The 25,034-nt window shown below is 55.5% G+C and overlaps 1 protein-coding gene and 1 pseudogene across 1 annotated transcript; both read left to right on the forward strand.

The window, feature by feature from the left end:
- The first annotated feature begins 1,876 nt into the window (after nucleotides 1-1,876).
- Nucleotides 1,877-10,475, forward strand: Tbx2 (T-box transcription factor 2). Its single transcript, XM_012950132.2, has 7 exons — nucleotides 1,877-2,271; nucleotides 3,413-3,680; nucleotides 4,529-4,675; nucleotides 5,814-5,890; nucleotides 6,002-6,165; nucleotides 6,671-7,308; nucleotides 9,395-10,475. The coding sequence occupies exons 1-7, from the start codon at nucleotides 1,877-1,879 to the stop codon at nucleotides 9,854-9,856; spliced, it is 2,151 nt and encodes a 716-aa protein (XP_012805586.2). The 3' UTR covers nucleotides 9,857-10,475.
- Nucleotides 10,476-17,726: 7,251 nt separating this feature from the next.
- Nucleotides 17,727-23,416, forward strand: LOC101616148 (annotated as a pseudogene).
- Nucleotides 23,417-25,034: the final 1,618 nt, after the last annotated feature.

Raw genomic sequence — 25,034 nt, forward strand, 5'->3', positions numbered from 1 at the left:
CTGTGCGCCAAGCAGGGGCCACCAAGGCTGCCTGGGTTGGTGCCCACTACGCGGATACAGGGCCCGTGAGGGCGGAAAATCACTTGCATTGGTTGTGCGTGTGGTTGGGAGTATTATGCGTGCCCAACCTGTTCCTGGGATCGAGACCTCCAAGAATCTGCCCAGGGGTCCAACGCCTCCAGGCCAAGTCGAGACAGGTGTACGGCTGCTTTGCCCACCCGGACATACTTTAACTTAAGATCCTCGGTGGGCAGAGTGCACCACACCGCGACACACACATACACACACACACACACACACACACACACACACACACACACACACACACACGGGAATACACTGGAGAGGTTGTCCAAGAGAGAAAACGAAGATTGATCTCGGAGGGAGTTGTTTCCAGGTGTTGGCAGGCACCTAGAACCCCACTCCCACCGCCAACAGCCGCATAACTCAGCATTCCTGAACTTGGGAACCCTTGCACTTCCAAAAGACAGAAACAAACTTTAAAAAGTGGCTGGGAGCGGAGAGTGGATTCCGCTGTTTAGAGAGAGGTAGACTTGCGCCGCCAGTACCGGATGCGGCGAAAATTCGTTCAGGGTGCGGGGTGGAGAATCCGAAGTCTGGGATCAACCCGCGCAGGGCCGCCCTGGGATCCAGCAGAAGGTGCGCCCACCTCCCTGGCCCGGAGGATCGGACCCTCTGTCGCTGTCGCCCGAGGGCGCTGAGCTGAGGGACACCGCCGACGACACAGAGCTAAGTCCGTCCGGGGCCCACCCCGAACTCCAGGTTCCTCCGGAGTGAGAGGGGCGCGGGCACGGGGGCTTCTGCTGCCTTTCCCCGGCGCCAGGCTCCCCGCGTCGGTCCCGCTTCCCGCCCAGGGCGGCCCCTGCGGGGGGGGGGGGTTCTGCCGCGACTCCCGAACTCACCGGCTCCCTCCACCTGGGTTCCGCTTCGGGGACCTCAGCTGCCCGAGCCTCCCGACTTTGCCCGCCCACTGGCCTCGCTTTCCAGTGCCCGCAGCCTCCCTCCGGAGCGCAGGGACCCGGGACCGAGCGGGGTCGGAGGCCAGGCAGGGGCGCTAGGCCAGAGCGGCCGAGCCTCAGGGCGCCGGAGAAAGAGGGCGCCCCCCTCTCCTCTCCGGAACGTGTCAATGCTTTGCACTTGGGCCCGACATGAAACTAGGGGGGTCCTTCCTCAAGGCCCTGAGACCGGGGCGCCCCCTGCCTCAGGCCCTTTCGGGCGGGTCGGGTCGGCCCTGCGAGCTTCCCAGTCCCTTTGCGCAGGCAGCGGCGGGCGAGGGCGAGGGGTGGGGGGCAGGCCAGGGGGAGGGGTCTCGGGGCCCGCCGGCCCGTCATTGGTTAATATTTTATTCTGTTGACATGTTTTCTTACTGCTGAGGCTTCCGACACCTTCTCCCCGGTCCACCCCCCCTCCCGGCCAGAGCTTGGCCTGAGCTGTCAAAACCCCGCCCCCGGAGACCCACAATTGGTCCAAAAAGCGTAAAATCAGCAATCAAGGGGGGCCTGGCTCGTTAGCGCGCAGGGGATCCGAGCAGGGCAGGACATGTGAGATAGTCACAGTTTTCCAGAGATCACGACAAGATCTAACCAGTCGCGCGTGGTCCCCGGCGCCGGAGCCGGCCAGCCCAGCCCAACCCAGCCCCGTGCAGAGAAACCCCCTCCGCCCCCCGCGCCCCCGAGCCCGGCGCCCCCGGGACGTGCGCGGGACGGGGAGCCGCGCCGAACCTCCGCCGCCGCTGCCGCCGCCGCCGCGCCCGTCGCCGGGGCCGTCCGTCCTCCGCGCGCATCGTCACCCGGGCCGGGGGTCCGAGCCGCGCGCCCCCGGCCCCGGCCCCCGGGTGCCTGGGCCGGATGTCCCGATGAGAGAGCCGGCGCTGGCAGCCAGCGCCATGGCTTACCACCCGTTCCACGCGCCCCGGCCCGCCGACTTCCCCATGTCCGCCTTCCTGGCGGCGGCGCAGCCTTCCTTCTTCCCGGCGCTCGCGCTGCCGCCCGGAGCCCTGGCCAAGCCTCTGCCCGACCCGGGTCTGGCGGGGGCGGCGGCGGCGGCGGCTGCAGCGGCGGCGGCGGCCGAGGCGGGGCTGCACGTCTCGGCGCTCGGCCCGCACCCACCCGCCGCGCATCTGCGCTCTCTCAAGAGCCTGGAGCCCGAGGACGAGGTGGAGGACGACCCCAAGGTGACGCTGGAGGCCAAGGAGCTGTGGGACCAGTTCCATAAACTGGGCACCGAGATGGTCATCACCAAGTCCGGGAGGTAGGGTGGCCAGAGGGCCGGCGGGCGGACGGGCGGGCCGGCGGGCTGGGGGACCGGACGGCGGCGGCTTTCACCAGCAGCGAGCCTGGGCTCTCGGCTCGCAGCTCCCCGGTCCTGGCCCCACGCTCCTATCCACAGACAGACAAGCAAGTTGACTTTCTTTTTCTTTCTTTTTTATTTTTATTTTTTTGGCCCCGGAAAGAATTAAAAAGGAAAATAATAATAATAATAATAACATAAAAATGCGCAAACATCCCCAGAATGAAATAAAACGAAAATGTGTTTCTAAAGAATACTCCCAAACCATCTGAGTCCCAAAGCCAAGGAGGCCCCATGGCTCGGCCATGGCGGGTCTCCTCGACCCTGGCGAGCTAGCATTTTTGCCTTTGGGTCGGTCTTGGAGCTCCAAAGAGATGCAGCGTTTCCCCGGACTCAGCTCCGACCCTGAAGCCCACAGTGGGACTCGCCTTCTGTATCCCCGCTAGCTCCATGCCAGCCCCTGGTTCAGGCCTCAGTGGTGGGTCGGCTGAGCCCTCAGCCTGACCGGCGGTAGTCTTGTCCTGGCTGAACTTGGAGCTTAGAGACCACTCGCTTCCTGAGGCCTTAAAGCCAGAAGAAAGCCACAGTTCCCAACACTTCAGCCACTGAGGCTCCAGGCCTCAGGCTCACCCTGTTCCCCCGAACTCCCCGGGAAAGGATCTCTGACCAAAGCTGTAAACCAGTTCCCAAAACCAAAGCCTTCCGGATTATTTCTGGGAGCTCTGTCCCAAGTGTACATGTATTTCCTCTGGACTGAATTTCGGAGAAATTCAGAAGAAACGAATGTATATCTAGAGGGCCTAGATGTCCTTCCTGGCCATCAGTCTTCATCTCAGAGCAGAGAAATGCAAGGCTCCCCAGACCTGGGCACAAGGGCCTTGTAAGAGAAGGGGTGGCCAGCGGAAATGGGGTTTCCCAGGAGTGACTCCCACCACAGGTTGGATCTCCTGGACAGGGATAAGCCGGCAGGGCAGAGCCCACAGCGAGGCGACAGCTAGCTGGGGAAACTTCAGGCAGTGGCATAGGGGTAGGGAGAGGGAGAAGTGGGAAGGAAGCGTGGAACATGGGTCCCAGTGGCATCTCTCCTTTCCCTCTCTCCGAGGCGGATGTTCCCCCCCTTCAAGGTGCGAGTCAGCGGCCTGGACAAGAAGGCCAAGTACATCCTGCTGATGGACATTGTGGCCGCTGACGACTGCCGCTATAAGTTTCATAACTCGCGCTGGATGGTGGCAGGCAAGGCAGACCCGGAGATGCCCAAACGCATGTACATCCACCCGGACAGTCCTGCCACAGGGGAGCAGTGGATGGCCAAGCCTGTGGCCTTCCACAAGCTGAAGCTGACCAACAATATTTCTGACAAGCACGGCTTTGTGAGTGTGGGCAGAGCGGAATGGCACTGAGAAACCGAGCGAGCGGTCCCACTGCATCAGGGTGGTTAGAGGGAGGCTACAGAATTCCTGGAGAGGAGCACTGACTGAACCCTCTAGAGTGTCCCAGTCTGGATCACTACCCCATGGCCCAGATAAGGTGGGCCTGGGCCTTGAGGGCTCTGTTCTGTAAGCCCTGGGAAAGGCAGGTTGGCAGTTCCAAGCTGCTTACGGTTTCCAGGAAGGCCTTTCAAGGGCCCCTCCTAGAGTCAAGGCGGAGGCAAATGTCACAGGGACCAGGTCAAGCAGCCCAAGACCCGGGAAGGTCACCCTGCTCTGGGTCTGTAGGTGCTGAGCTTGAAAAATCTGCCCATGGGCCCTTCCCCAAGACTTAGAGGATTTGAAAGTTAAACCTGCCTGTCTCCGGCCTTCCTAGAGACCCTTCCTGTCCAGTCACAGGCAGATGCCCAGCCAGAGAAGGAAAGGATGTGGGGATTCTCCATTTCTGCCCAAGTTAAGGTCTCAGCGCACGGTGGGGGTTGCACAAAGCAAAGGAAGGCTGCCCATTGAACTGTAGGAAATCTGTGTGGCAGCCCCCTCACCTCTACATGAGATGACCGGAGTTTAAGAATGCCAAGAGGAAGAGAAATCTTTTTTATTTCTGTCTCCAAGTGGGGATAAATTTAATAAAGAGAAAGCTAGCAGCTATGAAAAAGAAAGGTGAGAAAAGGCAGAAGACAGCAAATGAAAGACAGAGGCAGAGAGAGAGAGAGAGATGTCGGGTCTTGTAAGAGTAGAAAAGCTTAGGTCAAAGGCTGAGTGCTGCTGGCTGATCCTCCCCCTCCTCGCAGACCATCCTGAACTCCATGCACAAGTACCAGCCCCGTTTCCACATCGTTCGAGCCAACGACATCCTGAAGCTTCCGTACAGCACTTTCCGAACCTATGTGTTCCCGGAGACAGACTTCATCGCCGTCACTGCCTACCAAAACGATAAGGTGCTTGGGGTAGGAGGTGGGCTCAGCCTTTCACCAATCCCCCCACACACACACACACATACACAACCTATGCAGATTCCAAACCTTCACTCACACCTACCATCATGCAGTGTGCGGAGAGCTCACCACCCACTCACATCCCTAATGCAGCACCCACAGAAATCTCCCGGGCTCCCTCTCAAGCCCACGACACGCACGCACACACACACACACACACACACGCACGCACGCACGCACACACGCACACGCTCCCCTGAGGCACAGGAACAGCTGGGCCATGGTTGGGGTGGAGATGTTTACTTAGCAATTAGTAGAGACTCAGGCTCGTGCTGACATTTTTACATTTTATTCGTTCATTTCTTGGCTCAGGGATGAGAACTTAAATGAAAAGAGGGTGCTGGAGGCAATCTGCCCAAACTCTACAGATGCTAGGAACTCGGGGTCCAGTTTTCACTCTCCAAGTGACAGGTGGCACAGAATGCACCTCGAGATTCTTGTCTGGGTCCATCCAGGCCCCAGACCTCTTTGGGCAGGCTGAGAGAAATCTCTTCAAATTAAAGGACTCCCCACCTTTGCTTCTTCTGTGTCCCCATTATGCCTGTTTGTGCCCATGTGCGCCACTGTGGTAATGCTGGGGGGGGGGGTAGACGAGAGTTTCCCAGTGTCCCTGAATGTGTCTTGTAAACCAGGGGGTATGATTGTGTCTGGGCAGTTGCTTATTATTCTTTATGTGCCCGTGGCACATAATAAAGATCTGTGTTTGCCTGGACCTGCGGACGGATTTTCCGGTGCGGGGTCGTGTCTCTGTGTGTGTTCAGGTGCGCCCAGCAGCTTAACCTGCGTGACTACGCGAGCTTGTTTGATTGTCTGGGCCGATTTGTTGGACTTAACAGCAAAGCTTTGGGCCTGTGTGTGCGAGTTGAAGGATTATTTCCTGAATAAGTTTTTTTTTTTTTTTTTTAATGCAAAGGGCTTTTTCTCAATGCCCTCCTGCTGGCCTCACCTCCAGAAGTCCCATCCCAGGAGGATGGGCACAAATTCTCCACTCTTAAGGCGGGCAGCCATTGACCTGGGGGTGCCCCCTGGCCAGGCTGGAAGAACCAGACCCTGACCTAGTGCCGCCCTCTCCTTCCCTCAGATCACACAGCTGAAGATCGACAATAACCCGTTCGCCAAGGGCTTCCGGGACACCGGGAACGGCCGTCGGGAGAAAAGGTGAGGGAGGGGCAAAAAAAAAAAAAAAAGCAGTGGCCCGTGGGGACGTGGGTGGTAAGGGCCGCAGGAAGTCGGAGGGGTGCGACCCCCGTTCCCTGTGCGCCCCGTCAGGAAGCAGCTCTCCCTGCCCACCCTGCGCTTGTATGAGGAGCACTGCAAGCCCGAGCGGGACGGCGGGGACTCAGACGCCTCCTCCTGCGACCCTCCGCCAGCGCGGGAACCGCCGCCCTCTCCCAGCGCAGCGTCCAGTCCCCTACGCCTGCACCGGGCCCGAGGTGAGCGGCGTCCGGGTTGCTGGCCCGAACTTGGGATAAGGGAACGGGGATGGGGAGGGGGCGCGGGAAGCATCCCCTCCAGGCGCCAAGTCAGCCTTTGGGGTCAACCTTGGGCCAATCTCAAAGGCCCCCGGTGGGGGGGGGGAGGTGGAGAAGCGTCAGGGATGTGGCTGTGGTAAGGCTTCCAACCTGGGACTCCCATATGAGGACAGTTCCTGGCAGCCAGAACATCCGGCTGGATGAGCTTGGCCCTTTGCAAGCTGTGTAAGGTTTCCATCTCCAGGGCCCAGTTGCTTCCACTGTCAGTAAGTAAGGGGTCTTGAATTATATGTGGCCTGCAGCTGCCCCTAAAGGCTCTCCAACACGATCTTCCCGGCAGCTGCTCTAAGTGTCAGTGACCAGGTCTCAGACAGCCCCCCTCCCTCCCGGGACTGGACACAACGTCCGTCTTGGCTTGCGCCCCTGTAACCTCCACCCCCCCGCGCGCGCCTTCTGTCCCCCACAGCAGAGGAGAAGCCTGGCTCCGTAGACAGCGACCCAGAGCCCGAGCGCCTGAGCGACGAGCGCGCCGCCGCGCCACTAGGCCGAAGCCCAAGTGGGGACACCAGTCCCCCTCGCTTGACCGAGCCGGAGCGGGCCCCCCGGGAGCGGCGCAGTCCCGAGCGAGGCAAGGAGCTGACGGAAAGCGGCGGCGGGGACGGCCCCTTCGGCCTTCGGAGTCTGGAGAAGGAGCGCGCCGAGACCCGGCGGAAGGACGAGGGGCGCAAGGAAGCGGGCGAGGGCAAGGAGCCCAGCCTGGCACCGCTGGTGGTGCAGACAGACAGTGCGTCCCCACTGGGCGCGGGACACCTGCCCGGCCTGGCCTTTCCCAGCCACCTGCACGGGCAACAGTTCTTTGGGCCGCTGGGAGCCGGCCAGCCGCTCTTCCTACACCCAGGACAGTTCGCTATGGGCCCCGGCGCCTTCTCCGCCATGGGCATGGGGCATCTTCTGGCCTCGGTTGCAGGCGGCGGCAGTAGCGGAGGGGCCGGGCCTGGAACCGCGGCGGGGCTGGACGCTGGAGGCCTGGGGCCCGCGGCCAGCGCAGCGAGCACGGCGGCGCCCTTCCCGTTCCACCTCTCCCAGCACATGCTGGCATCTCAGGTAAGGCCAGTGATCTGCCCTCGTGTAGGAAGGAAGGCATAGCAAACTGTGGAGGGGTACAAGAGACCCTTGGGTCCTTCAAGAGACCAGAATTCTGTGTAGAGGAGAATCACTTAGGTATCTGGGGATCAAAGTTGCAGCAGGTCTATGATCTGGCCAGAGGACTACTTCTGATTCCACTGGGACCTTACTCAAGTCCTTGCTGGATTTTTTGTTTGTTTGTTTGTTGTGTTTTGGAGTCTGTTTCCCTCCCTGTAATAACCCCAGTGAGAAAGTTTGGGTACTCATCAGTATTCCTCTGATTGACTCTAGGTTTGTGTAGTTCACTCTGCTTGTCCTTGACGTTTTTCTTGGGAAGGGAGAGCCTTTGCCTGACCATTGGTCCTGCAAGATTCAAGTGGCTGGACAAAGGACTTGGCCATCAAAACGATTCACCTTCTAGATATCCCTGTCCCCTTTCAGATCCTCTAGGAAGTCCTCTTTTCTGGCAAGTGACAGGACTGGTCAGAGTCTCCATACCCTCCCAGCCACATCTCGGAAAAGGGGGTTCAGTGTCCCCCAGGCCCCTGTTGAAATTCTGGGTTCCCCGGGGGAGCATTATGAAAATGTGGCCGGCCCAGCGGCACAATAAGGAGATCGGATGGGCAGAGCGGCCTCTTTGGTTACTTGGGTGGAATATTCCCTGTGGAAAGATTTGGAATCTCTTCATTCAGTTTCTTCCCTCTGAGGTTTCTGGCAAATTGAACCCTTGAGATCTTATCTCCAGGGAGGGAAAATAGGAGAGATCAGGTCTGAGAAAGCTGCCTGAGTTCAGAAGCAAATATGTGTCAAGTCACGGGAGCTCTGAAATGAGTTTTGAACAGAGCTCAGCAGAGGGGTTGTTTGAAGCATCAACATCACAGGTGCTCTGGGCTGGAGAAGAAGCTTCAGAGAAGAGAGTCCGGGGCCTGGAGTGTTCATGTGCACCCCCCAATCTTTCTGAGCATGTGAATACCTCCTCCCCTGATAAGCTCTGGCAATGGTGATCATGGTCATTGCAGAGGTCATGGGGGAAGCCAGAGCTTCTAGACACAGCTTAGTCAGCAGGTGCAAGGCCAGGTTGAGGGTACTCCGGGCTGATGAGAAGTCAAGTTAGTATAGCTGCTGGGAGCTAAATTCCCAAGCCAGTATGGCAGGTCTCCAGCTGCCAGGTAGAGCCAAGCCCTGGGAGATATGAAGCCTTTTCCTTTCCACCTGACCTGGGGTGCCACATCTGAAATGCCCAGTGGGGCTTGACCCTCTCAGACAAGATAGTTTCTCCTTCCTGACTAAGCTGCCTTTTGGTTTCTCTCAGCTTTAACTAGGACCGAGGCTCCCCTGGAGCCCAGCGCAGTCAGCCCCCTGCCTTCCTCCCCACACCCACACCCTCTGGGGAGTGAGCCATTATCTCAAAGGTCAGATAATCCCAAATCGGGCCTCAGGGCCTCAAGAGCTCCAGGCTGTTGGTCCAGGGTTTTCCTGGCCGCTTTGCTTTACACAGGCGAAGACTTTGCATTCCTTTCTCAGCTGCCACCAAGGCGCTGCCAGTTCTTTGTGAAACATTCGGGCCAGTTTACGAACTGGTTGGCATTCGTGTCCTGCTCTTGGCCGAGGCAGGAGACCCCTGGACAGGTGAGCAGGCTGGAGACCTAACTAAGCTGCTCCCCAAATCTGTGCTCCCACGGAACATTGTTTGAAATGGACGGAATGCCACAAGACAGCCACAGGCTGCCTGTCTGCCACCTGGCCCCAAGCCTGCACCATTTCCTCCTCCTAGTCCTTTGCCACGCTAATTTAGCCACCTGATGCTCCTTGCCCTATTGTCCCGACCATCATAGCGCTTGATGCCTGCGGGGGCCTTTGCATCACATCCTCCGTGATGGGCTTGGCCCTGGTACATTGTCTCATATTTACCCGGATGTCTGTTTTTATAGTTGTGTGACTTTGAGTTTTATAGCCTTGAAAGAGTAGGTCCAGGAATGATCTGTTGTAGCATTCAGGCTATCCTAGGGGGACAGGGACAGCTCAGGCAGGATGTCTAACCCTTGTCTCCTTCTGTTTCTTTCAGGGAATCCCAATGCCCACTTTCGGAGGCCTCTTCCCCTATCCCTACACCTACATGGCGGCGGCAGCCGCTGCCGCCTCGGCTTTGCCCGCCACCAGTGCTGCAGCGGCCGCAGCAGCCGCAGCCGGCTCCCTGTCCCGGAGCCCCTTTCTGGGCAGTGCCCGGCCCCGCCTGCGCTTCAGTCCTTACCAGATCCCGGTCACCATCCCACCTAGCGCCAGCCTCCTCACCACCGGGCTGACCGCGGAGGGTTCCAAGGCCGCAGGCGGCGGCGGCGGCAGCAGCAGGGAGCCCAGTCCCCTGCCCGAGCTGGCTCTCCGCAAAGTGGGGGGTCCATCCCGCGGGGCCCTGTCACCCAGTGGCTCAGCCAAAGAGGCGGCCAGTGAACTGCAAAGCATCCAGAGACTGGTGAGTGGGCTGGAAAGCCAGAGAGCCCTCTCTCCCGGACGAGAGTCACCCAAGTGAGGGGCCAGCCCGGCTACTACTACTACTACTACGCTGCCATGCAGGCCTCCCGGGCTGCCCGGGACGTGTACAGCAAAGAATGGGTATTTATTTAAATAAAGGAGCAAAAGCAGGCTGCAGCAGCCCAAATAGAGCCTCGTCTGGCGGGCCGGGGTCTGGGACGCTTTCCCGGGCCTCCCCCCACCCCTCAGCAATCAGGCTGCCTGGAACACAGTCGCCCTGGGGCCACTGGATTCCTCCAGATTTGCTCCAAGGTCAACTGCGCGCGCGGGGGGGGGGGGGTTGAGTGTCCCCCTCTTCCAACACTATGGGTAGTGGTGGTAGGGTCTGGTTGCTTCGGAAGCCGGAAAGTGCATAGGCTAGGGGTGGGCGCTTCAGAGGGCGTCCCACAGTCCCTCACCTTGGAGCTGGGGTCGAGGATGCTGGAGCCAGTGTAGACTGGAGATAGGAGGGTCCTGGTCCTTTTTAGCCCTCTCCCCTCTGCCCCCACCCCCAGTGACAGGCGTCCCTCCTACGCCTAGGGTTGGCAGAGGAAGTAGCACTTCTGCCTTGAGTCCCGGGGAAGGGGAGGGGGGAGACAAAGATATTTATGAAATAAATGGTAAATTTGTGTAAATAAGCTTTAAGGTTCCCAGAATATGCAAATTGGTATTAATTTATTCAAAGGTGTACATTGCCGTGTACATATATTTAGAGATTAATAGCATTTTTTTTCCATTTTACATGAGCATCTATATTGTATAGGGCCCGGGGTCCCAGGCTGCAGTGAAAAGGCACCGCACCCCGGGGGTGGAGGCGGTAGGAAGGCCCACATCCCGCAGGTCCTTCAGCCTTTGCGCCCGGCCCGCGGGTCCCACCTCAGGTTTTTTTTCTTTTTCTTTTTTCTTTTTCTTTTTCTTTTTCTTTTTTTTTTTTTTTTTTTTGCTCCGGAGGGAGAAGAAAACAACAAAAACTCGAGAAAACAATAAAAACGCTACGATGCGAAGTGAACGGCGCTGTGCGCTCTGTGGGCCGCGCGGGGCTGGGGCACTGTAAGTGCGCGCGCGCGCCTGCGCGCAGGAGGGGCCCGGGCGGGGGCCGAGCTGCAGCCGCAGCTGCACCTAGGCTGCCGCGGCAGCGACGGTACGGCCGGTCCAGTGCGTGCGTGCGAGCGAGCGTGCGTGCGTGCGTGCGTGCGTGCGCTAGGAGCCGCGAGGCGCCAGCGCGGGCCGTGGGCTCGGGCAGGAGGCACCACCCCGTCCCGCGCGCGCCGCGCCTCGGGCTCCCTCTGCTGGCCACTCGCTGTGTGCGCGCCCGTTCCTGCCACTCACCGGGTGACCTGGGCGCCAAAGACACAGGGGACGGGAGGCAGCGACCTGGACTCCGGATGTCCTCTTTCTAGGACACCATAGAAGAAACGTACCCTTTTCGTCGGTTCTGGCTACATGGGCTTGGGGATATGGGTGTCCCCTCCCTCCAGTTCCTCTCTTCCTTCGAGGAGGCCAGTAGGTCCTCAATAGCGCATCTCTTCCCCATCTCTCTGGCTTCTGAACTTCAAAGGGAAGCAATCTGTGTTGAGTACAGCGGCGATGCCCGGCTTAAAAGTTCCTCCTGGGGCGTGAGGGGTGTGCGTCAAAACACTATCCTCTTTCTAGCCTCGGTTGGCCGGGGTCTGAGTGTCCTGCTGTGTCAGTCTGCACTGGGCTGGGCCTTCCCCACGACCCTCTCCGTCAACGACCCCTGCCTCCAACCCCCTCCGCATTCGTTCAGCCCGGAGGTTGACAACTTTCCCTTCTCATCTTCACCCCCCAGCTAGCAGGTGTCATCAGGCTGATTTCCAGCGGCGGGGATGGGTAGGGAGTGGAAGAGAAGTCGTTCCTTCAACATGCCCCTGGGTTTGGTTTGTCGGTCATTTGAGCACCCCACCTCTTTCCCCGTTCTCTCTCCTTTAAGTCTTGGGGATCCCTGCCTCCTTGCCTGAGTAAGTCGACCACTCTGAACACTGCACACGCAGTGTGGGGGTGGGGGCATATTGACTCCCCTCAGGGGCATCAGGGATGGTTATGTGAAAGGAGGGTGAAGGCATAGGTAGAACGGACAGTTTCAGGGCCCAGGACACCTTCGTGGGCTGCCGTGCTTTCAAGGAAAAAAAAAAAAACAAAACCGTATCCACCTCTTCAAATCCCCACCCCAGGCTACGCTGAGCGCGACGAGGGAAGATTTAGCCCAAGCCATGGAGGGTTCTGTCGTCCTTGTCTCAATTTGCTGGAGGGATAGTGGCCCAGGAACCCGGTTGGGGCAGAGACGTCCCTTTATCAAGCTCAAATGGAATCGCTTTTTGTTGTTGTTGTTTGTTTGTTTGTTTCAAGGTAGGGTCTCGCTGTAGCTCAGGCTGACCTGGAACTCACTGTGTAGTCTCAGGCTGGCCTCGAACTCACGACCTCTGTCTCCCTAGTGCTCGGATTAAGGGCGTGCGCCACAACGCCCGGGCAGAATTGCTTTTTGTCTCTGTGTTGAGATCTGGAAATCTGGAAATTTTCACAGAGAAAAGACGCGTTGTCTTTTTTTTTTTTTTTTTTTTTAATTGCCTCTTGCCGGCTTTGAGCGGGACTGGGAAGGAAGAAGGCTGGGAGTGGCGGCCTGCGGACACCAGGGGGCAGCACCAACCTGGGGCCATAGGCAGGGACGCTCGCCGAGCTTTGAACCCCGGAGGGCTGGGGTTTGGGGACCGCCGCTGTGGCTGCATTCTGATGGCAGCTGTCACAGCCCGGGAGGGGTGGTGTTTCGAGGCTTGGAGAGTCGCCCCACCCCCTGTCTTTCATCGCACACGTCCCCCTCTCAGAGCTGCCAACCCAGCTCTTCTACCCGTCCCCAGCTTCTCCAGGATCCTGTGGCTGGGCCAGATCTCAGACAAAAGCCAGAGGACACTCCCAGACCCCAATTAAGCCACCCGCTTTCCAAGTCTCCCAGCCTTCATTGTGTCATTGTCTCTGGGGGTCGCCAATTAGCCCAAGCGTCCCACGTACCCGCTACATGGATGCCCCCAGGCTTCCTTAACCCTTCAAGGCCTGTCACCAGAGACCCTGGACCATAATGCCACCAACAGGAGAGCAAGTGTGGAGGGCGCATGGAGATCTCGGGGTCTCTGAGGCCTGTTGATGACCTAGCATGTTGCTAGACACTGTTGTGTGTGTGGGGGGGCGCTGGTGAGACAGCAGGCTGTGCGTGTTATCTATGGGAAGGACTTGGTTTGAGTGACCGGAGAGCTGGGACACTTGGGGGTGTACTGAACGGCGATGGAGAGCTCGGGGAGACCTCCTAGAGGCTCCATCTGTCTCGGTTAATGGAAATCTTTTATTCCTTCCCTTTTCGGTCTGGCTGCTGGGGAAGGATGCTGACCCTGGGTGGCCGGCCCTGCCCTCCAGACGAGTGCAGAACTGGACTCCACCGCCCCAGCGCAGGCCACTCCCCGGGGAGGGTGGGGCGCGATCCGTCGGGTCCCCAGGACAGCCCGCCCCGCCCCGCCCACTGGTGGGACCTGGGGTTCCTCTCCGAGCCTGCCTTCCTCCGTTTCGCGGAGGATCCCGAATCCAAACCTTCTTCCTCCTCGGGCCTCGCCGTCCTTGGTCGCAAACTTCGAAGCCTCAGGGGTGTCCATCCAAGGGTCCAGTGCTCAGTGCTTCAAGGACTGGGCAGCAACGGGGAGGACGACTTGGCGCCGTAGCAGCCTGGCGCAGAGGGACGAGCCCAGAGCTCGGGGGCCTCACTGGGCACTCTCCCGGGAGCGCCCCCGTGGGTGGTCACCTATCTTGTGGGCGCCTCGAGGACCGTTTTGCGTACGGGTCTGTCCCACCCCTTCTGTTGATTCCGGAAACCCCACACCCACTCTCTCTCTTTTTTTTTTCTGGCTGCTTCCAGCCCAGCCCCGGCGGGGTGCCACCCGTAGCCCGCCCAGTCCCCAGGCCGCGGCAACTCCACACGTGCCCACGAGATGGCACTCCAGGCCAGGGGCCGCCAGCCCGAGGCGAACGGAAGGAGAACCCCCCCACCCCCAGGGATGGGCCAAGGCCCAGAAACTCAGCCAGGCAGCCAAGGGGTGAGGGGGCTCCCGACGGCAGTTGTGGGACACGAACCCATCTCGATACGACCTCCCTGCAATGCCATCTCCCAGCCCCGCGAGGCCCCGGCTGCAAAACAAGGGCGCTCGGCCTTTGGTGTGCCTGGGCTGGGCGGGAACACTCATGATCCATCCCTGGGTAGATATTTGCTTCTTGCCTTCTTGGTTTTTCAGAAGCTCAGCAATGGACTACGATCCGTGGGCTCCGGAAAACGCTGCTGTGATCTGCTGAGCTCGGGGCCTACTGATCAGGGCAGGCGTGGGAGGGAGGGGTGGCAGAGGCCTGCCTCAGCTCCCATCCCCCGCTCCCGCTCCCCCTGTGGTCTTCCAAATCAAGCGTGGGGGTGGGGTGAAGCGCTCACAGGGGCCCAGGGAAGGCTTTGGGGCTGCTCTGATTTCAGCTGGAGATGGTGTCCAAGGAGGAGGGCACCGCCTCCCTTGCACCAAGGTTCTGGAGCCGGTTGGAATTGGGGTGGGGTGTGGAGTAAGGAGGTGAGGCCTGGGGAGTAGAGGCAGCCTTGATTCCCGTGGCGCCCTAATGTTCAGGAGATGAGATCTGTGTTCCTGGGGAGGGGTAAACCCCCTAACATGTATTTCCCAAGGGCGCACAGGCAGCAAGCAGCCCAGTTGCCACCAGTCTGCGATCCCTTCTATTTTCACACAGTCAACTAGCTCGTACCTACCCCGCCCAGGCACCCTTCCTCTTCAAGGTGTATAGGATAGTGCCCAACCTTTGGTAACTCCGTAGTCATCTGCACGTCCATCTACTGCTGAGCAGCTGCTCTGTAGGAAACCGGAACAGGAGGGAAGTAAGTGCGAGGTCAAACTTAGCCTGTAGCTACGAGACCTTGGACGCTATGATATTCTCTTCTGGGCCCCAGATTTCTCATCTGCAAAATAAGTGATGTGGGCTAAAATCAAAGTGATCTCCAAGTGACAACTTCAACACCTCTGCCCCTACCCTCAGCCAACTGCTTTCAGAGAAGAGACCACAACCGAATTCCTGTCTGATGGCTACTCACAGACCCCCGACTATTTCTAAGATTCTTAGGGTGGGGGAAGAACTTGTGGCCTGGATGAATTCCCGATTAGGAAACTGCATTCCAAGGCAAAATCCTCAGGGAACCGGCTGGTTCCAGCTGCCTCCAGTCCTTGTGGGATGTTAGCTGTCATCCACTGTTAGGCCTTCTGAGCAAGCTGAGTTTGGAGAGGCATATCCTGTGGGTTGTGAAGAGTGGCTCTGGCCCCCAGTTTGTTGATGAACTGCATGTGACTTCTCTCCAAAGAAAGTAGGGAAAACCTTCCCGTGCCCCTACTGAAGAGTATTCCCCAGATCTGGAATACTCCACTAGCACTTTCCTTACTCGAATCAGAGGCTTTGTCACATGCAGAGCATTTCATAAGCAATGTCTTATTGGAGGTCAAATCACAGACAGGAAAGGGATGATGGTCCCTCCAATTTCATAGAGTTTGGTATTAGGGTTCAGAGACCTGAAGTAAGGTGCCTAAGGCTATCCAGTATATAAAGGCTAGGGCTCTTTCTCAATCCCTTGCGCCTGGCCCTTGGTAACTGATGAGCTGATGAGGTGATGATGGATGCGAGTCAGCCTTGCTGCTGGGAAAGGGTAAAGGGGCTGCTTGTGTGCCCTCAGCAGCCGGATACTGGGCCAGAAGCTGTGTCCATGGGAGACGCAGCCTGACTCCCAGGGGAAGGGCAGCCTGAGGCTTCATGTCAGTGTAACTAGACCTACCAGGGGGAGGGACTTCTCACCTGTACAGCAGTCACAGTACATCCAAAACAGCTTCCGGCAGGGCTGGACCTATCTTCGCTCCTGTTCTTTCTTTTCTTTCTTTCCAAGTAGGTTCTCACACTAGTCCAGGCTGACCTGGAACTCACTCTCTAGTCCCAGGCTGGCCTTTAAACTCGCAGCGATCCCCTTACCTCTGTCTCCTGAGTGCTGAGATTAAAGATGTGTGCCACCACACATCCAGACTCTTTTTTAAAAATATATTTTCATATATTTGAGACATACAGGGGGTGAGAGAGAGAGAACACACCAGGACTTCTTGCTGCTGCAAACTCCAGACACATAAGCTACAGACACACACATTACATTGTGCATCTGGTTTTACATGGGTACTGGGGAATTAAACCCAGGTCATCAGGCTTTGGAAGCAAATGCCTTTAACCCGTAAGCTACCTCCCAGGCCCTGCTCTTTCTTTCTCAAAGAGAACTGGATGCTCTCTGGCTCCGTGTCCCCTCCTCTTCAGTGTGACAGGAGGACCTGAGGGCCCACGGTGTACTGAGCACACTTCTTATTTAATTCTCAGCTCTGGGCACTTGGCATAAGAACTTCTATTTCACTTTGTGCATTTGGCTTTACAGAGGTGCCAGGGAATGGAGCCAGGGCCAGCAGGCTTTGTAAGCAAGTGCCATCTCCTTAGCCCAGGAACTGCCATTTCGGAGGGGCGGGGGTTACTAAGACATAGGCCTCTCCAGAGTCATAGAGTGCTAAGAAGCAGATCCCAGGGCCTCACCAGTGTCTGGCTAATCCCAGTGTCCTTCTATTTCACAGAGCCCCAATTATTCCTGCTCTACTGTGCCAGGATCTAGAATCTTCTTGACCATTTGGCCCAGCCTTCATTGATAGGATAGCAGGAGAGTGGTTTCTATCCAGCCCTGGGCTAACTGATCAGTTCCCTTTTTCTTGCCCCAACTTAGAGTTTTATCAAACCTTGCTCAGAGTAGCTGTCTACTCTTCTGGGATTTAACCTCGCACAGCTGTCCTGGTTTGCTCACAAAGTTTCTGATCTCAGTGCTGATCTCTAGATTCTAGAAAACCCCGTAGGTCTGACAAGAGTCTCCCCCATCTGTCTCTACAGACACATGCATAGGCAGGCGCATGGAGACTTACGGAGACCTGTATACACACCATACCTCCCACACTAGACACAAACATACATGTATACAGATCTCCTTTGCCCAACCACATACAAATACACAGATGTGCATACACACAGACACAATGCATACAAACACACTATGAGATGGTGTTAGGTCTGAGGCACGAGAATCATCAGTGGATTAGTGTTGAACTACATAATGAGTTCCAAATCAGGATGGGCTACACAGTGAGAACCCCATCTCAAGAAAATAACAGAAAGGAAGGAAGGAGGAAATCAAGCAAGGAAGGAAGAAGGTTAGGGCTGGAGAGATGATTTAGCAGTTAAGGTGCTTGTCTGCTAAGCCTAAGGACCCAGGTTCTACTTGCCAGTACCCATGTAAGCAAGATGCAGAAGGTGTACGTGCGTTTGGAGATTGTTTGCAGTGGCTGCAGGCCCTGTGGCACCCATTCTGTCTCTCAAATAAATAAATAAAATATTTAAAGAAAGGAAGGAAGAAAGAAAGAAGTTTGAAGTCAGCCCTGGGAACACAGTGAGATCCAGTCTCAATAAAAAAGAAGAGGAGGATGGAGTGATGGCTTAGTGATTAAGGCACTTGCCTGTGAAGCCTAAGAACACGTTCTAGTCTCCCCCACAAAGCCAGATGCACAGCAATGCAAGCACGCAATGTCTCACATGCACCACAAGGGGGCGCATACACCTGCAGTTCATTCACAGTGGCTGAAAGGCCCTGACGCACCCATTCTCTTTCTCTCCCTCTCTATTTCTCTGTGTGTGTCTCTCACACAAAAATACCATAAAATTTGAAAAAGGAAGAAGCCTGCCACCAAGCAGCCACTGCCAGAGCTGGGGAGCACGCAGAGCCAGCCATGGGAAAGTCAGTTTGCAAACAGTTTAACAGTGAGATCCTGATGGTCCGCAATGAGTACCACATACAGCTCAGATTTGCCCCCCACCCTCCAAAGCTCTGCAAGAAACTCAACCGAACAGCTCAGCTCAGCAGTATTCTGAGGCCTTGGCCAGTGCGAGGATCCTCAAGCACAGCCAGTGCGGGGAGAACCTGGCACAGGTGTCCTACAGTCAGACGGGAGAGGAGGTAGCTGACACGTGGTACAGTGAAATTAAGAACTACAGCCTCCAGCAGCCTGGCTTCACCTCAGGGACAGGACACTTCACAGCCATGGAATGGAAGTAGGAAAGGCATCTACAAATGCTTAGTCTTCCTTTGTGGTGGCCAGATACTTCCCAGCAGGGAATGTTGTCAATCAGGGCTTCTTTGAAGAAAATGTCCTGCCTCCAAAGAAGTCTCTTAGCAAATGTAATGGGAAGGTGGGAGTGTTAAGATCATTATCACTCTCTCTGTATTTTTTGTTTGAGAGAGAGTTGGCCAGGCATCAGCCACTGCAATCAAACGCTGTACTCTTGCGCCACCTCGTGGGCATGTGCGACTTTGCGCTTGCCTCACTTACCTGCGTCTGGCTTACATGGGACCTGAAGCGTCAAACATGGGTCCTTAGGCTTCACAGGCAAGTGCCTTAACCACTAAGCTATCTCTCCAGCCCTCTCTCTGTTTTTTAAATTTATTTTTATTTTAGATTTTAGAGACAGCTAGATAAAGAGAGGGAGAAGGTCATTATATGAAGTGCCTCAAACAACAAACACCTAGCTGCATGCCTGTCGCTGTGGGTGTATGTGCTTGTGTGTGTGATGAGTGTGAGCATCTCCTGTGCTGTGCACACACTTGGATAAACAGTTGTGGATGCACTCATTCTTACTAAGGACGAGCATCTGAAGCTGTTCTCAGATGATTGCCTAGACCACAATTATAGATTTGGGTAGGATCAATTTAAACATTTAAAAAACATTTTTTAAAATTATTATTTATTTATTTATTTGAGAGTGACAGAGAGAGAAAGAAGCAGATAGAGAGCGAGAGAGAGAATGGGCACGCCAGGGCTACCAGCCACTGCAAAGGAACTCCAGACGCGTGCGCCCCCTTGTGTATCTGGCTAACGTGGGTCCTGGGGAATCGAGCCTCGAACCGGGGTCCTTAGGCTTCACGGGCAAGTACTTAACCGCTATGCCATCTCTCCAGCCCTTAAAAAACATTTTTAAGCAAATTTCTTTTGTACCTTTCTTTTAATATCCTTCCTTGGATTTTTTTTTTTTTTTTTTTTTTGAGGTAGGGTCTCACTCTAGCTCAGGCTGACCTGGAATTCTCAGGCTGGCCTCGAACTCACAGTGATCCTCCTACCTCTGCCTCCCCAGTGCTAGGGTTAAAGGTATGCATCACCACTCCCAACTGGACTTTGTGTATTCCAAATATTTGTGATGCTGAGAAGTGAAGTTCATTTTATTTGACCTTCATGCATTGTAATATATTTTGGGGAGATATTGGAGACTATTAAATCTTTACTAAAGTTGCATCAGAAACATGGGTCAGCCAAGGGAAGAAAGAAAAACAGAGACATATGCTCAGATATGTGCATGCAAACATAGTCATAGACATAGATACATGTACCTACCATGCAAACTCACAGCACATAAGACACACACATGGACACACACATGGAGACATGGCCTCCAGGGGAGGTAGTTTTCCATAGAGGAGCTAGGCCAGTTGCCATCTCCCCAGGGCTCTGAGGCTGTCCTCTGCCTCTACTTTCTGGGACTGAATCTTCTCCCATTCTGCCCCATAAACTGCCATGTCTCTTATAAGATCACTGTTGGAGGCCTGGAGAGATGGCTCAGCAGTTAAAGATATTTGTTTGCAAAGCCTGACTGTGCAGGTTTGATTCTCTAGTATCCATGTAAATCCAGACGCACCAAGTGGTGCAAGCTTCTGGTGTCCATTTGCAGTGGCAGGAGGTCCTGGTGTGCTCATACCCACTCTGTCTCTCTCTGCTCCTTTCTCTCTGTCTGTCTCTCATAAATAAATAAATAAATACTTTTTAAAAGATCATTTTGTGGGGTGGGGGTGGGGGAGGGTGCTGGTGTCTGTCTTGCTCATTGCTGGGTCTCCAGACCTAGAACTGCTTAGTTTAACACATGATACAGAAAGCATCCGATTAATGAATGAATTGCATCCTCCAGAAGTAGGGTCCACAACTGGGTCCCTCTGGAGCACCCCTACTAAGCCCTAGACCAAAGGCTGTACTCCAAGCTCACTTGTAGTCTGCTGTACAGAGCTCTGGAAGGCCCCAGGACTGCTTTTGTCTAGCAGGGCCTCCTCTCTCTCCTGAGGACCCCAAGCCTAGGCAGTGTGTGTGTCTTTGCCAAGGACTTTGTGTGGGAGAAGTTTCCAGGCCATCCACAAGCCGGGACTCCTAGTCTACCAAGTCTGATCTCCAGCCGTGTTGGAAATTCTCTGGTTCTCTAGAAGGTCTGGAGCAACAATCATCCCCCCCCCCAACCCCAAACCTGGACAAGCCCCTCTGCCTGAGACCCTTGGATAGCCTCCTAGCATGTCTACTGTCCAGGAGGCTTCCCTGAACTTGGGAGGCCTTCCTGAAGTGTGGTTGTCCTGCTTAAAACCCTCCAAAAACCGCCTGGGCTCCCGGGGTGGGGTCCACACTCCTTAGCCTGGCCATGGGACTGGTGTGGGTCCTGTCCACGTGCTCCCATCCTAGGATTCCTCCACTCTTCCCCTCCCCCGGCTAGTCACACTGGCCTTGCCTCAGAGCGTTGTCCTTCTACAGTGCGCAATGCTGTCTTCCTTCAAAACTGGCTCTATTGCTTCCTCCAGGAGACCCCTCCTGGCCTTCTGCCTTCTGCCTTTGTTGCCTGATAGTGTTTTATAGTTACTAGTCAATGACTCTGTGACCTTGGGCAAGACACTTTATCCTATCCCATTATTCCTTCTAAGCTGAGATAACTACCTAATTCACCAGGTTGTTTAAGGATTAAAAGTGATGCTGCTTCTAACTGCCAGGCAGAAGAAACTGGCACAGTGCTTGCTGATTTCCTACCTCTTTACTTACTTATCATTTTGGTTTTCCAAGGGAGGGTCTCGCTCTGGCCCAGGCTGACCTGGAATTCACTCTGTAGTCCCAGGCTGGCCTCAAATTCACAGCGATCCTCCTACCTCTCCCTCCCAAGTGTTGGGATTAAAGGTGTGTACCATCACACACGGCTTAAAAAAAAAAATTATTAACTTACTCATTTGTTATTTATTTATTTAAGAGAGTGTATGTATGGACGTGCTAGGGCCTCGTTAAATGAATTCTGGATGCATGAGTCATTTTGTGCTTCTGGCTTTACCTGGCTACTGGGGATTGGAACCCAGGCCCCATGAGGTTTTGCAAGTAAGCGTTTATAACTGCTGGGCCATTTCTCCAGTCCCCCTACCTCTCTAGAAGAGGCCCTGCCTCTCTGGGGAAGCCTGAGGATGGAATCCTGGGAGCCATCATCTAAGCCTGGGTGGGCAAATCCCCCTGGCTCAAGAGAGCCACCAGGGTTGATTCATCACAAGGAGGTAGTCCCATCTGCCAGACACAGGCCCCTGGGATGCTGAATCCAAGAGTCTGGCCTAGACTTGCAGGTGGCCGCAGGCGCCTGGGTGTTGGGCTGGGCGTGAAGTCTCTGAGCTGCTGCAGAGCCCCTCACCCCCATCTTCAGAGACGAAAGCCAGTGCGCGTGCGCTGCTGGGCGCCCCTCCTCCTGCTGAGCAGCTGGGGAGGGAGGGTTCCTCGTTGGCCCGTGGGCCGCCGCGGACGACCTGATTGGATTGGTTGTTGCTAACTGCTGGAGCCGCGCGGGCAGTGGCCCCTTCTGACCACTAGGTGGGGATCTGGGGTCGTCCAGACCTCGGAGTCCCTGCCCCTCCCACCACGGGCTCTCTGAAACCCGGGTTTCCCGCCTACCTGGCTGCCACTTGGGGAATCCGGGGGTGCGGCCCTCTCTTGGTGCCTCCGCTCAAATTTCTGCCTAGCCCTGATGTGGGGTTGTAGCTCTGCGGGATGTGGCTAAGAGCACCGGCCTTATGCAGCCAGTGAGATCTGGGTTCAAATCCCACGCGCACCCTTAGGTCCGTGGCTTTGATGTGTTGAGGCTCAAGTCTGTACAGCAGACTCTTGGTCTCAGTCTGAAGAAGGCAAGAGGACGCGTATTTACCCTGGTCTCCTCTCAGGGTTTGGGGGGAGAGGTGGTGGTGGTGGAGGGGTTCTGTGTTCTCTGATCCCTCCCTTGGGACAGATGACCCTGTAAGAGAGGTGAGGCCGTTCCCATCTGTCCCACCCAACAGTCACCTAGAGCTTTGACTCCCTGCCTTCTTAGGAACATGCCCTCCCTTGTTCCAGCTTGCTACAGATGAGTACTGGGTGGAACATGAGGGGTCCTAAACCCAGGGGTGCCCGTGCGCATCTGTAACCTCTGCGCTTGGAGGTAGAGGCAAGAGGGTAAGCGGGTCCAAGTCATCCTCAGCTCCAAAGAGCATGACCGCCAGGCTGGTCTCAGAAATAAATAGATAAAAACAGGGGCTGGAGAGATGGCTTAATGGTTAAGGCGCTTGCCTGAGAAGCCTAAGGGGCCAGGTTCAATTCCCCAAGTCCCACGTTAAGGCAGATGCACAAGGGGGCGCACGCGTCTGTAGTTCCTTTGCAGTGGCTGGAGGCCCTGGCACGCCCATTCTCTCTCTCTCTCTCTGCCTCTTTCTCAAATAAATAAAATATTTAATAACAATAAGAAAAAGAACCCGGGAGGTGGGGACAGGGGCTGTCCACCCCTGTAGATAGGGGATGTCTCACTGTCCTCTGCTTCCCTCGATGTCCTTGTGTCATCAAGCCCCTCTCCCTACAGGCCTGAACCTTTTCAGTTTATTTATTTTCTATTTTAAATTATTTATTTATATGAGAGAGAGAGAGGAGAAGGATACAGAGGGAGGGAAGAAAGACAGAGGAGAGAATGGGCACGACAGGGCCTCCTGCCACTGCAAATGAACTCCAGATGTACGCACCACTTTGTGCACTTGGCTTTTTGTGGGTGCTGGGGAATCAAACCCGGGCTGTCAGGCTTTGCAGGCAAGTGTCTTTAACCACTGAGCCATCTCTCCAGCCATCTTTTTGACAAAGAGAGAATGTGGGCATGCCAGCATTTTTTGCTGCTGCAGATGAACTCCAGATGCATGTGCTGCTTTGTGTGTCTGGTTTTACTTGGGTCCTGGGGAGTCCGACCTAGGCTGTCAGGCTTTTCAAAGAAGTGCCTTTTAACTGCTGAGCGATCTTTCCAGCCGAAATATTTATTCATTTGCATATGTGCTGGGGGGAATCACATGTGTCTTGCAGTTGCCACTTTGCATCTAGCTTTGGCATGGGTACCGGGGAACTGCGCCTAAGCTTACAGGCTTTGCAAGCAAGTGTCTCTAAGTACTGAGCAATTTCCCCAGCCAGTTGTGGGCTCTTGAAGGCCCGTATGCCCCCTTGCTGGTGCTCTGGAGACAGCCTCCACAATCCGGTCGGGAGCAGGCGTGCGTAGGGCAGGGCTGGCTGAGGAAGAGCTCACGGAGGAGGTGTACTGCCAAGACGAGGAACGCTGCCAAGGCCCAGACACAGGGTCAGGATAGTGAGGGGATGCGGGCACGTGTGAGCTCTGCTTGGGGTGCGCAGCTCTGCCTGGGGTGGGTGCAGGGGGTGAAGGTGGCCTGGGTGGGGAAAGCAGCTGACGCTGAGGGCCTCCCTGAAGCCCCAGCTCCCCAAATTCAAAGCTTATCCAGCCACATTGGTGGGGGCGGAACCACCAAGAGCCATGGTCGCCTCTTCTCCGGCGTTGTGTCACCATGTGCAGGTCCTCCCAGTTCCACCAGCCGCCTCCTCTTTCTCAGACCCACTCTTGGGCTAGTCAGTGGGCTCAAACTTGACTTGGGGCTGAGAGCCCTGGTGGCCACAGCCTGTCTTCCCTTCCCTCCCCTCTCCTCCCCTCCCTTCCTTTCCCTTCCCTCCCTCTCTCCTTCCCTTCCCTCTCCCCCTTTCCTCCCTCTTCCCTCCCTTCCCTTCCCTTCCCTTCCCTTCCCTTCCCTTCCCTTCCCTTCCCTTCCCTTCCCTTCCCTTCCCTTCCCTTCCTTTCTCTTCCCTTATTCCTTTTCTCCCAGCTGATTTTTGAAGAAACACTTTAAAAATACCCATTTGTGAGTGTGCATGTGGATGACATGCACAAGCACACGTGTTGGGGTCGGAGGACAACTTTGCAGCGTCTCTGTTCCATCTTCTTTGAGACAGGTCTCCCACTGCTAAGAAAGACCTGCCAGCCACAAGCATCTCACTGGCTGGCCTGTTTCAGGTTCTCCTGGCTCCACCTCCCATTCTTGTAGGTACATGTAGGGATCACAGGTGGGTGTGGCACATTGCATCCAGCTTACTGGGTGCTGGGGAGCCGAACATGGGCCAGCAGACTTTGCAAGCAAGCATATATAATTGTTGAGCCATCTCTCCAGTCCCACCGGGACTGATTATTATTATTGTTATTAATATTATTTGGAGATAAGGTCTTACTCTAGCCCAAGCTGACCTGGAATTCACTATGGAGTCTCAAGGTGGCCTCGAACTCACGACGATCCTCCTACCTCTGCCTCCTGAGTGCTGGGATTAAAGGCATGTGCCACCACACCAGGCCTGATTTTTGACAGTGGTGACAAGACCAGTCAATGGAGGGCCTTTTCAACAAGTGGTGCCAAGAAAATCAGATGTCCATATGTGAGAACATGAAGTAGGATACCTACCTTAAATAATGTATAAACATTAATTCCAAGTGGATTAAAACTCTAAAACCCTTCAAAGAAGTCATAGTGAAGAGTAGTCATGACCTAGAGTATGCGATCAAAAGCACAGGTGGGGCTGGAGAGATGGCTTAGTGATTAAGGCACTTGTCTATGATGCCTACGGACCCATGTTCCACTCTCCAGATCCCACATGAACCATACGGACAAGGTGATGCACGCATACATGGTCACACATGTGCATGAGGTTGCACACATGCACAAGATGGCACACATGTTTGGAGTTTGATTGCAGTGGCTGGAGGCCCTGGTGAACCAATTCTCTCTCATTTTCTCACTCTCTTGCTCTCCCTCTCTCATAATTTTTTTTTTTAAAGCATAGATGACTAGAGGGAAAAATAATAGATCAATCGGATTTCACAAAACCACATCTTTTTGTACACTGAAGGATGATCAAGAAAACAAATTG

This window comes from Jaculus jaculus, chromosome 9, assembly GCF_020740685.1.
Source record: "Jaculus jaculus isolate mJacJac1 chromosome 9, mJacJac1.mat.Y.cur, whole genome shotgun sequence".
NCBI lineage: Eukaryota > Metazoa > Chordata > Mammalia > Rodentia > Dipodidae > Jaculus > Jaculus jaculus.

Coding starts and splice junctions, on each gene's coding strand:
- Tbx2 (XM_012950132.2), top strand. CDS start 1,877: ATGAGAGAGCCGGCGCTGGCAGCCAGCGCCATGGCTTACCACCCGTTC. Junction 3,681..4,528: donor TTTCTGACAAGCACGGCTTT/GTGAGTGTGGGC, acceptor CCCTCCTCGCAG/ACCATCCTGAACTCCATGCA. Junction 4,676..5,813: donor CTGCCTACCAAAACGATAAG/GTGCTTGGGGTA, acceptor TCCTTCCCTCAG/ATCACACAGCTGAAGATCGA.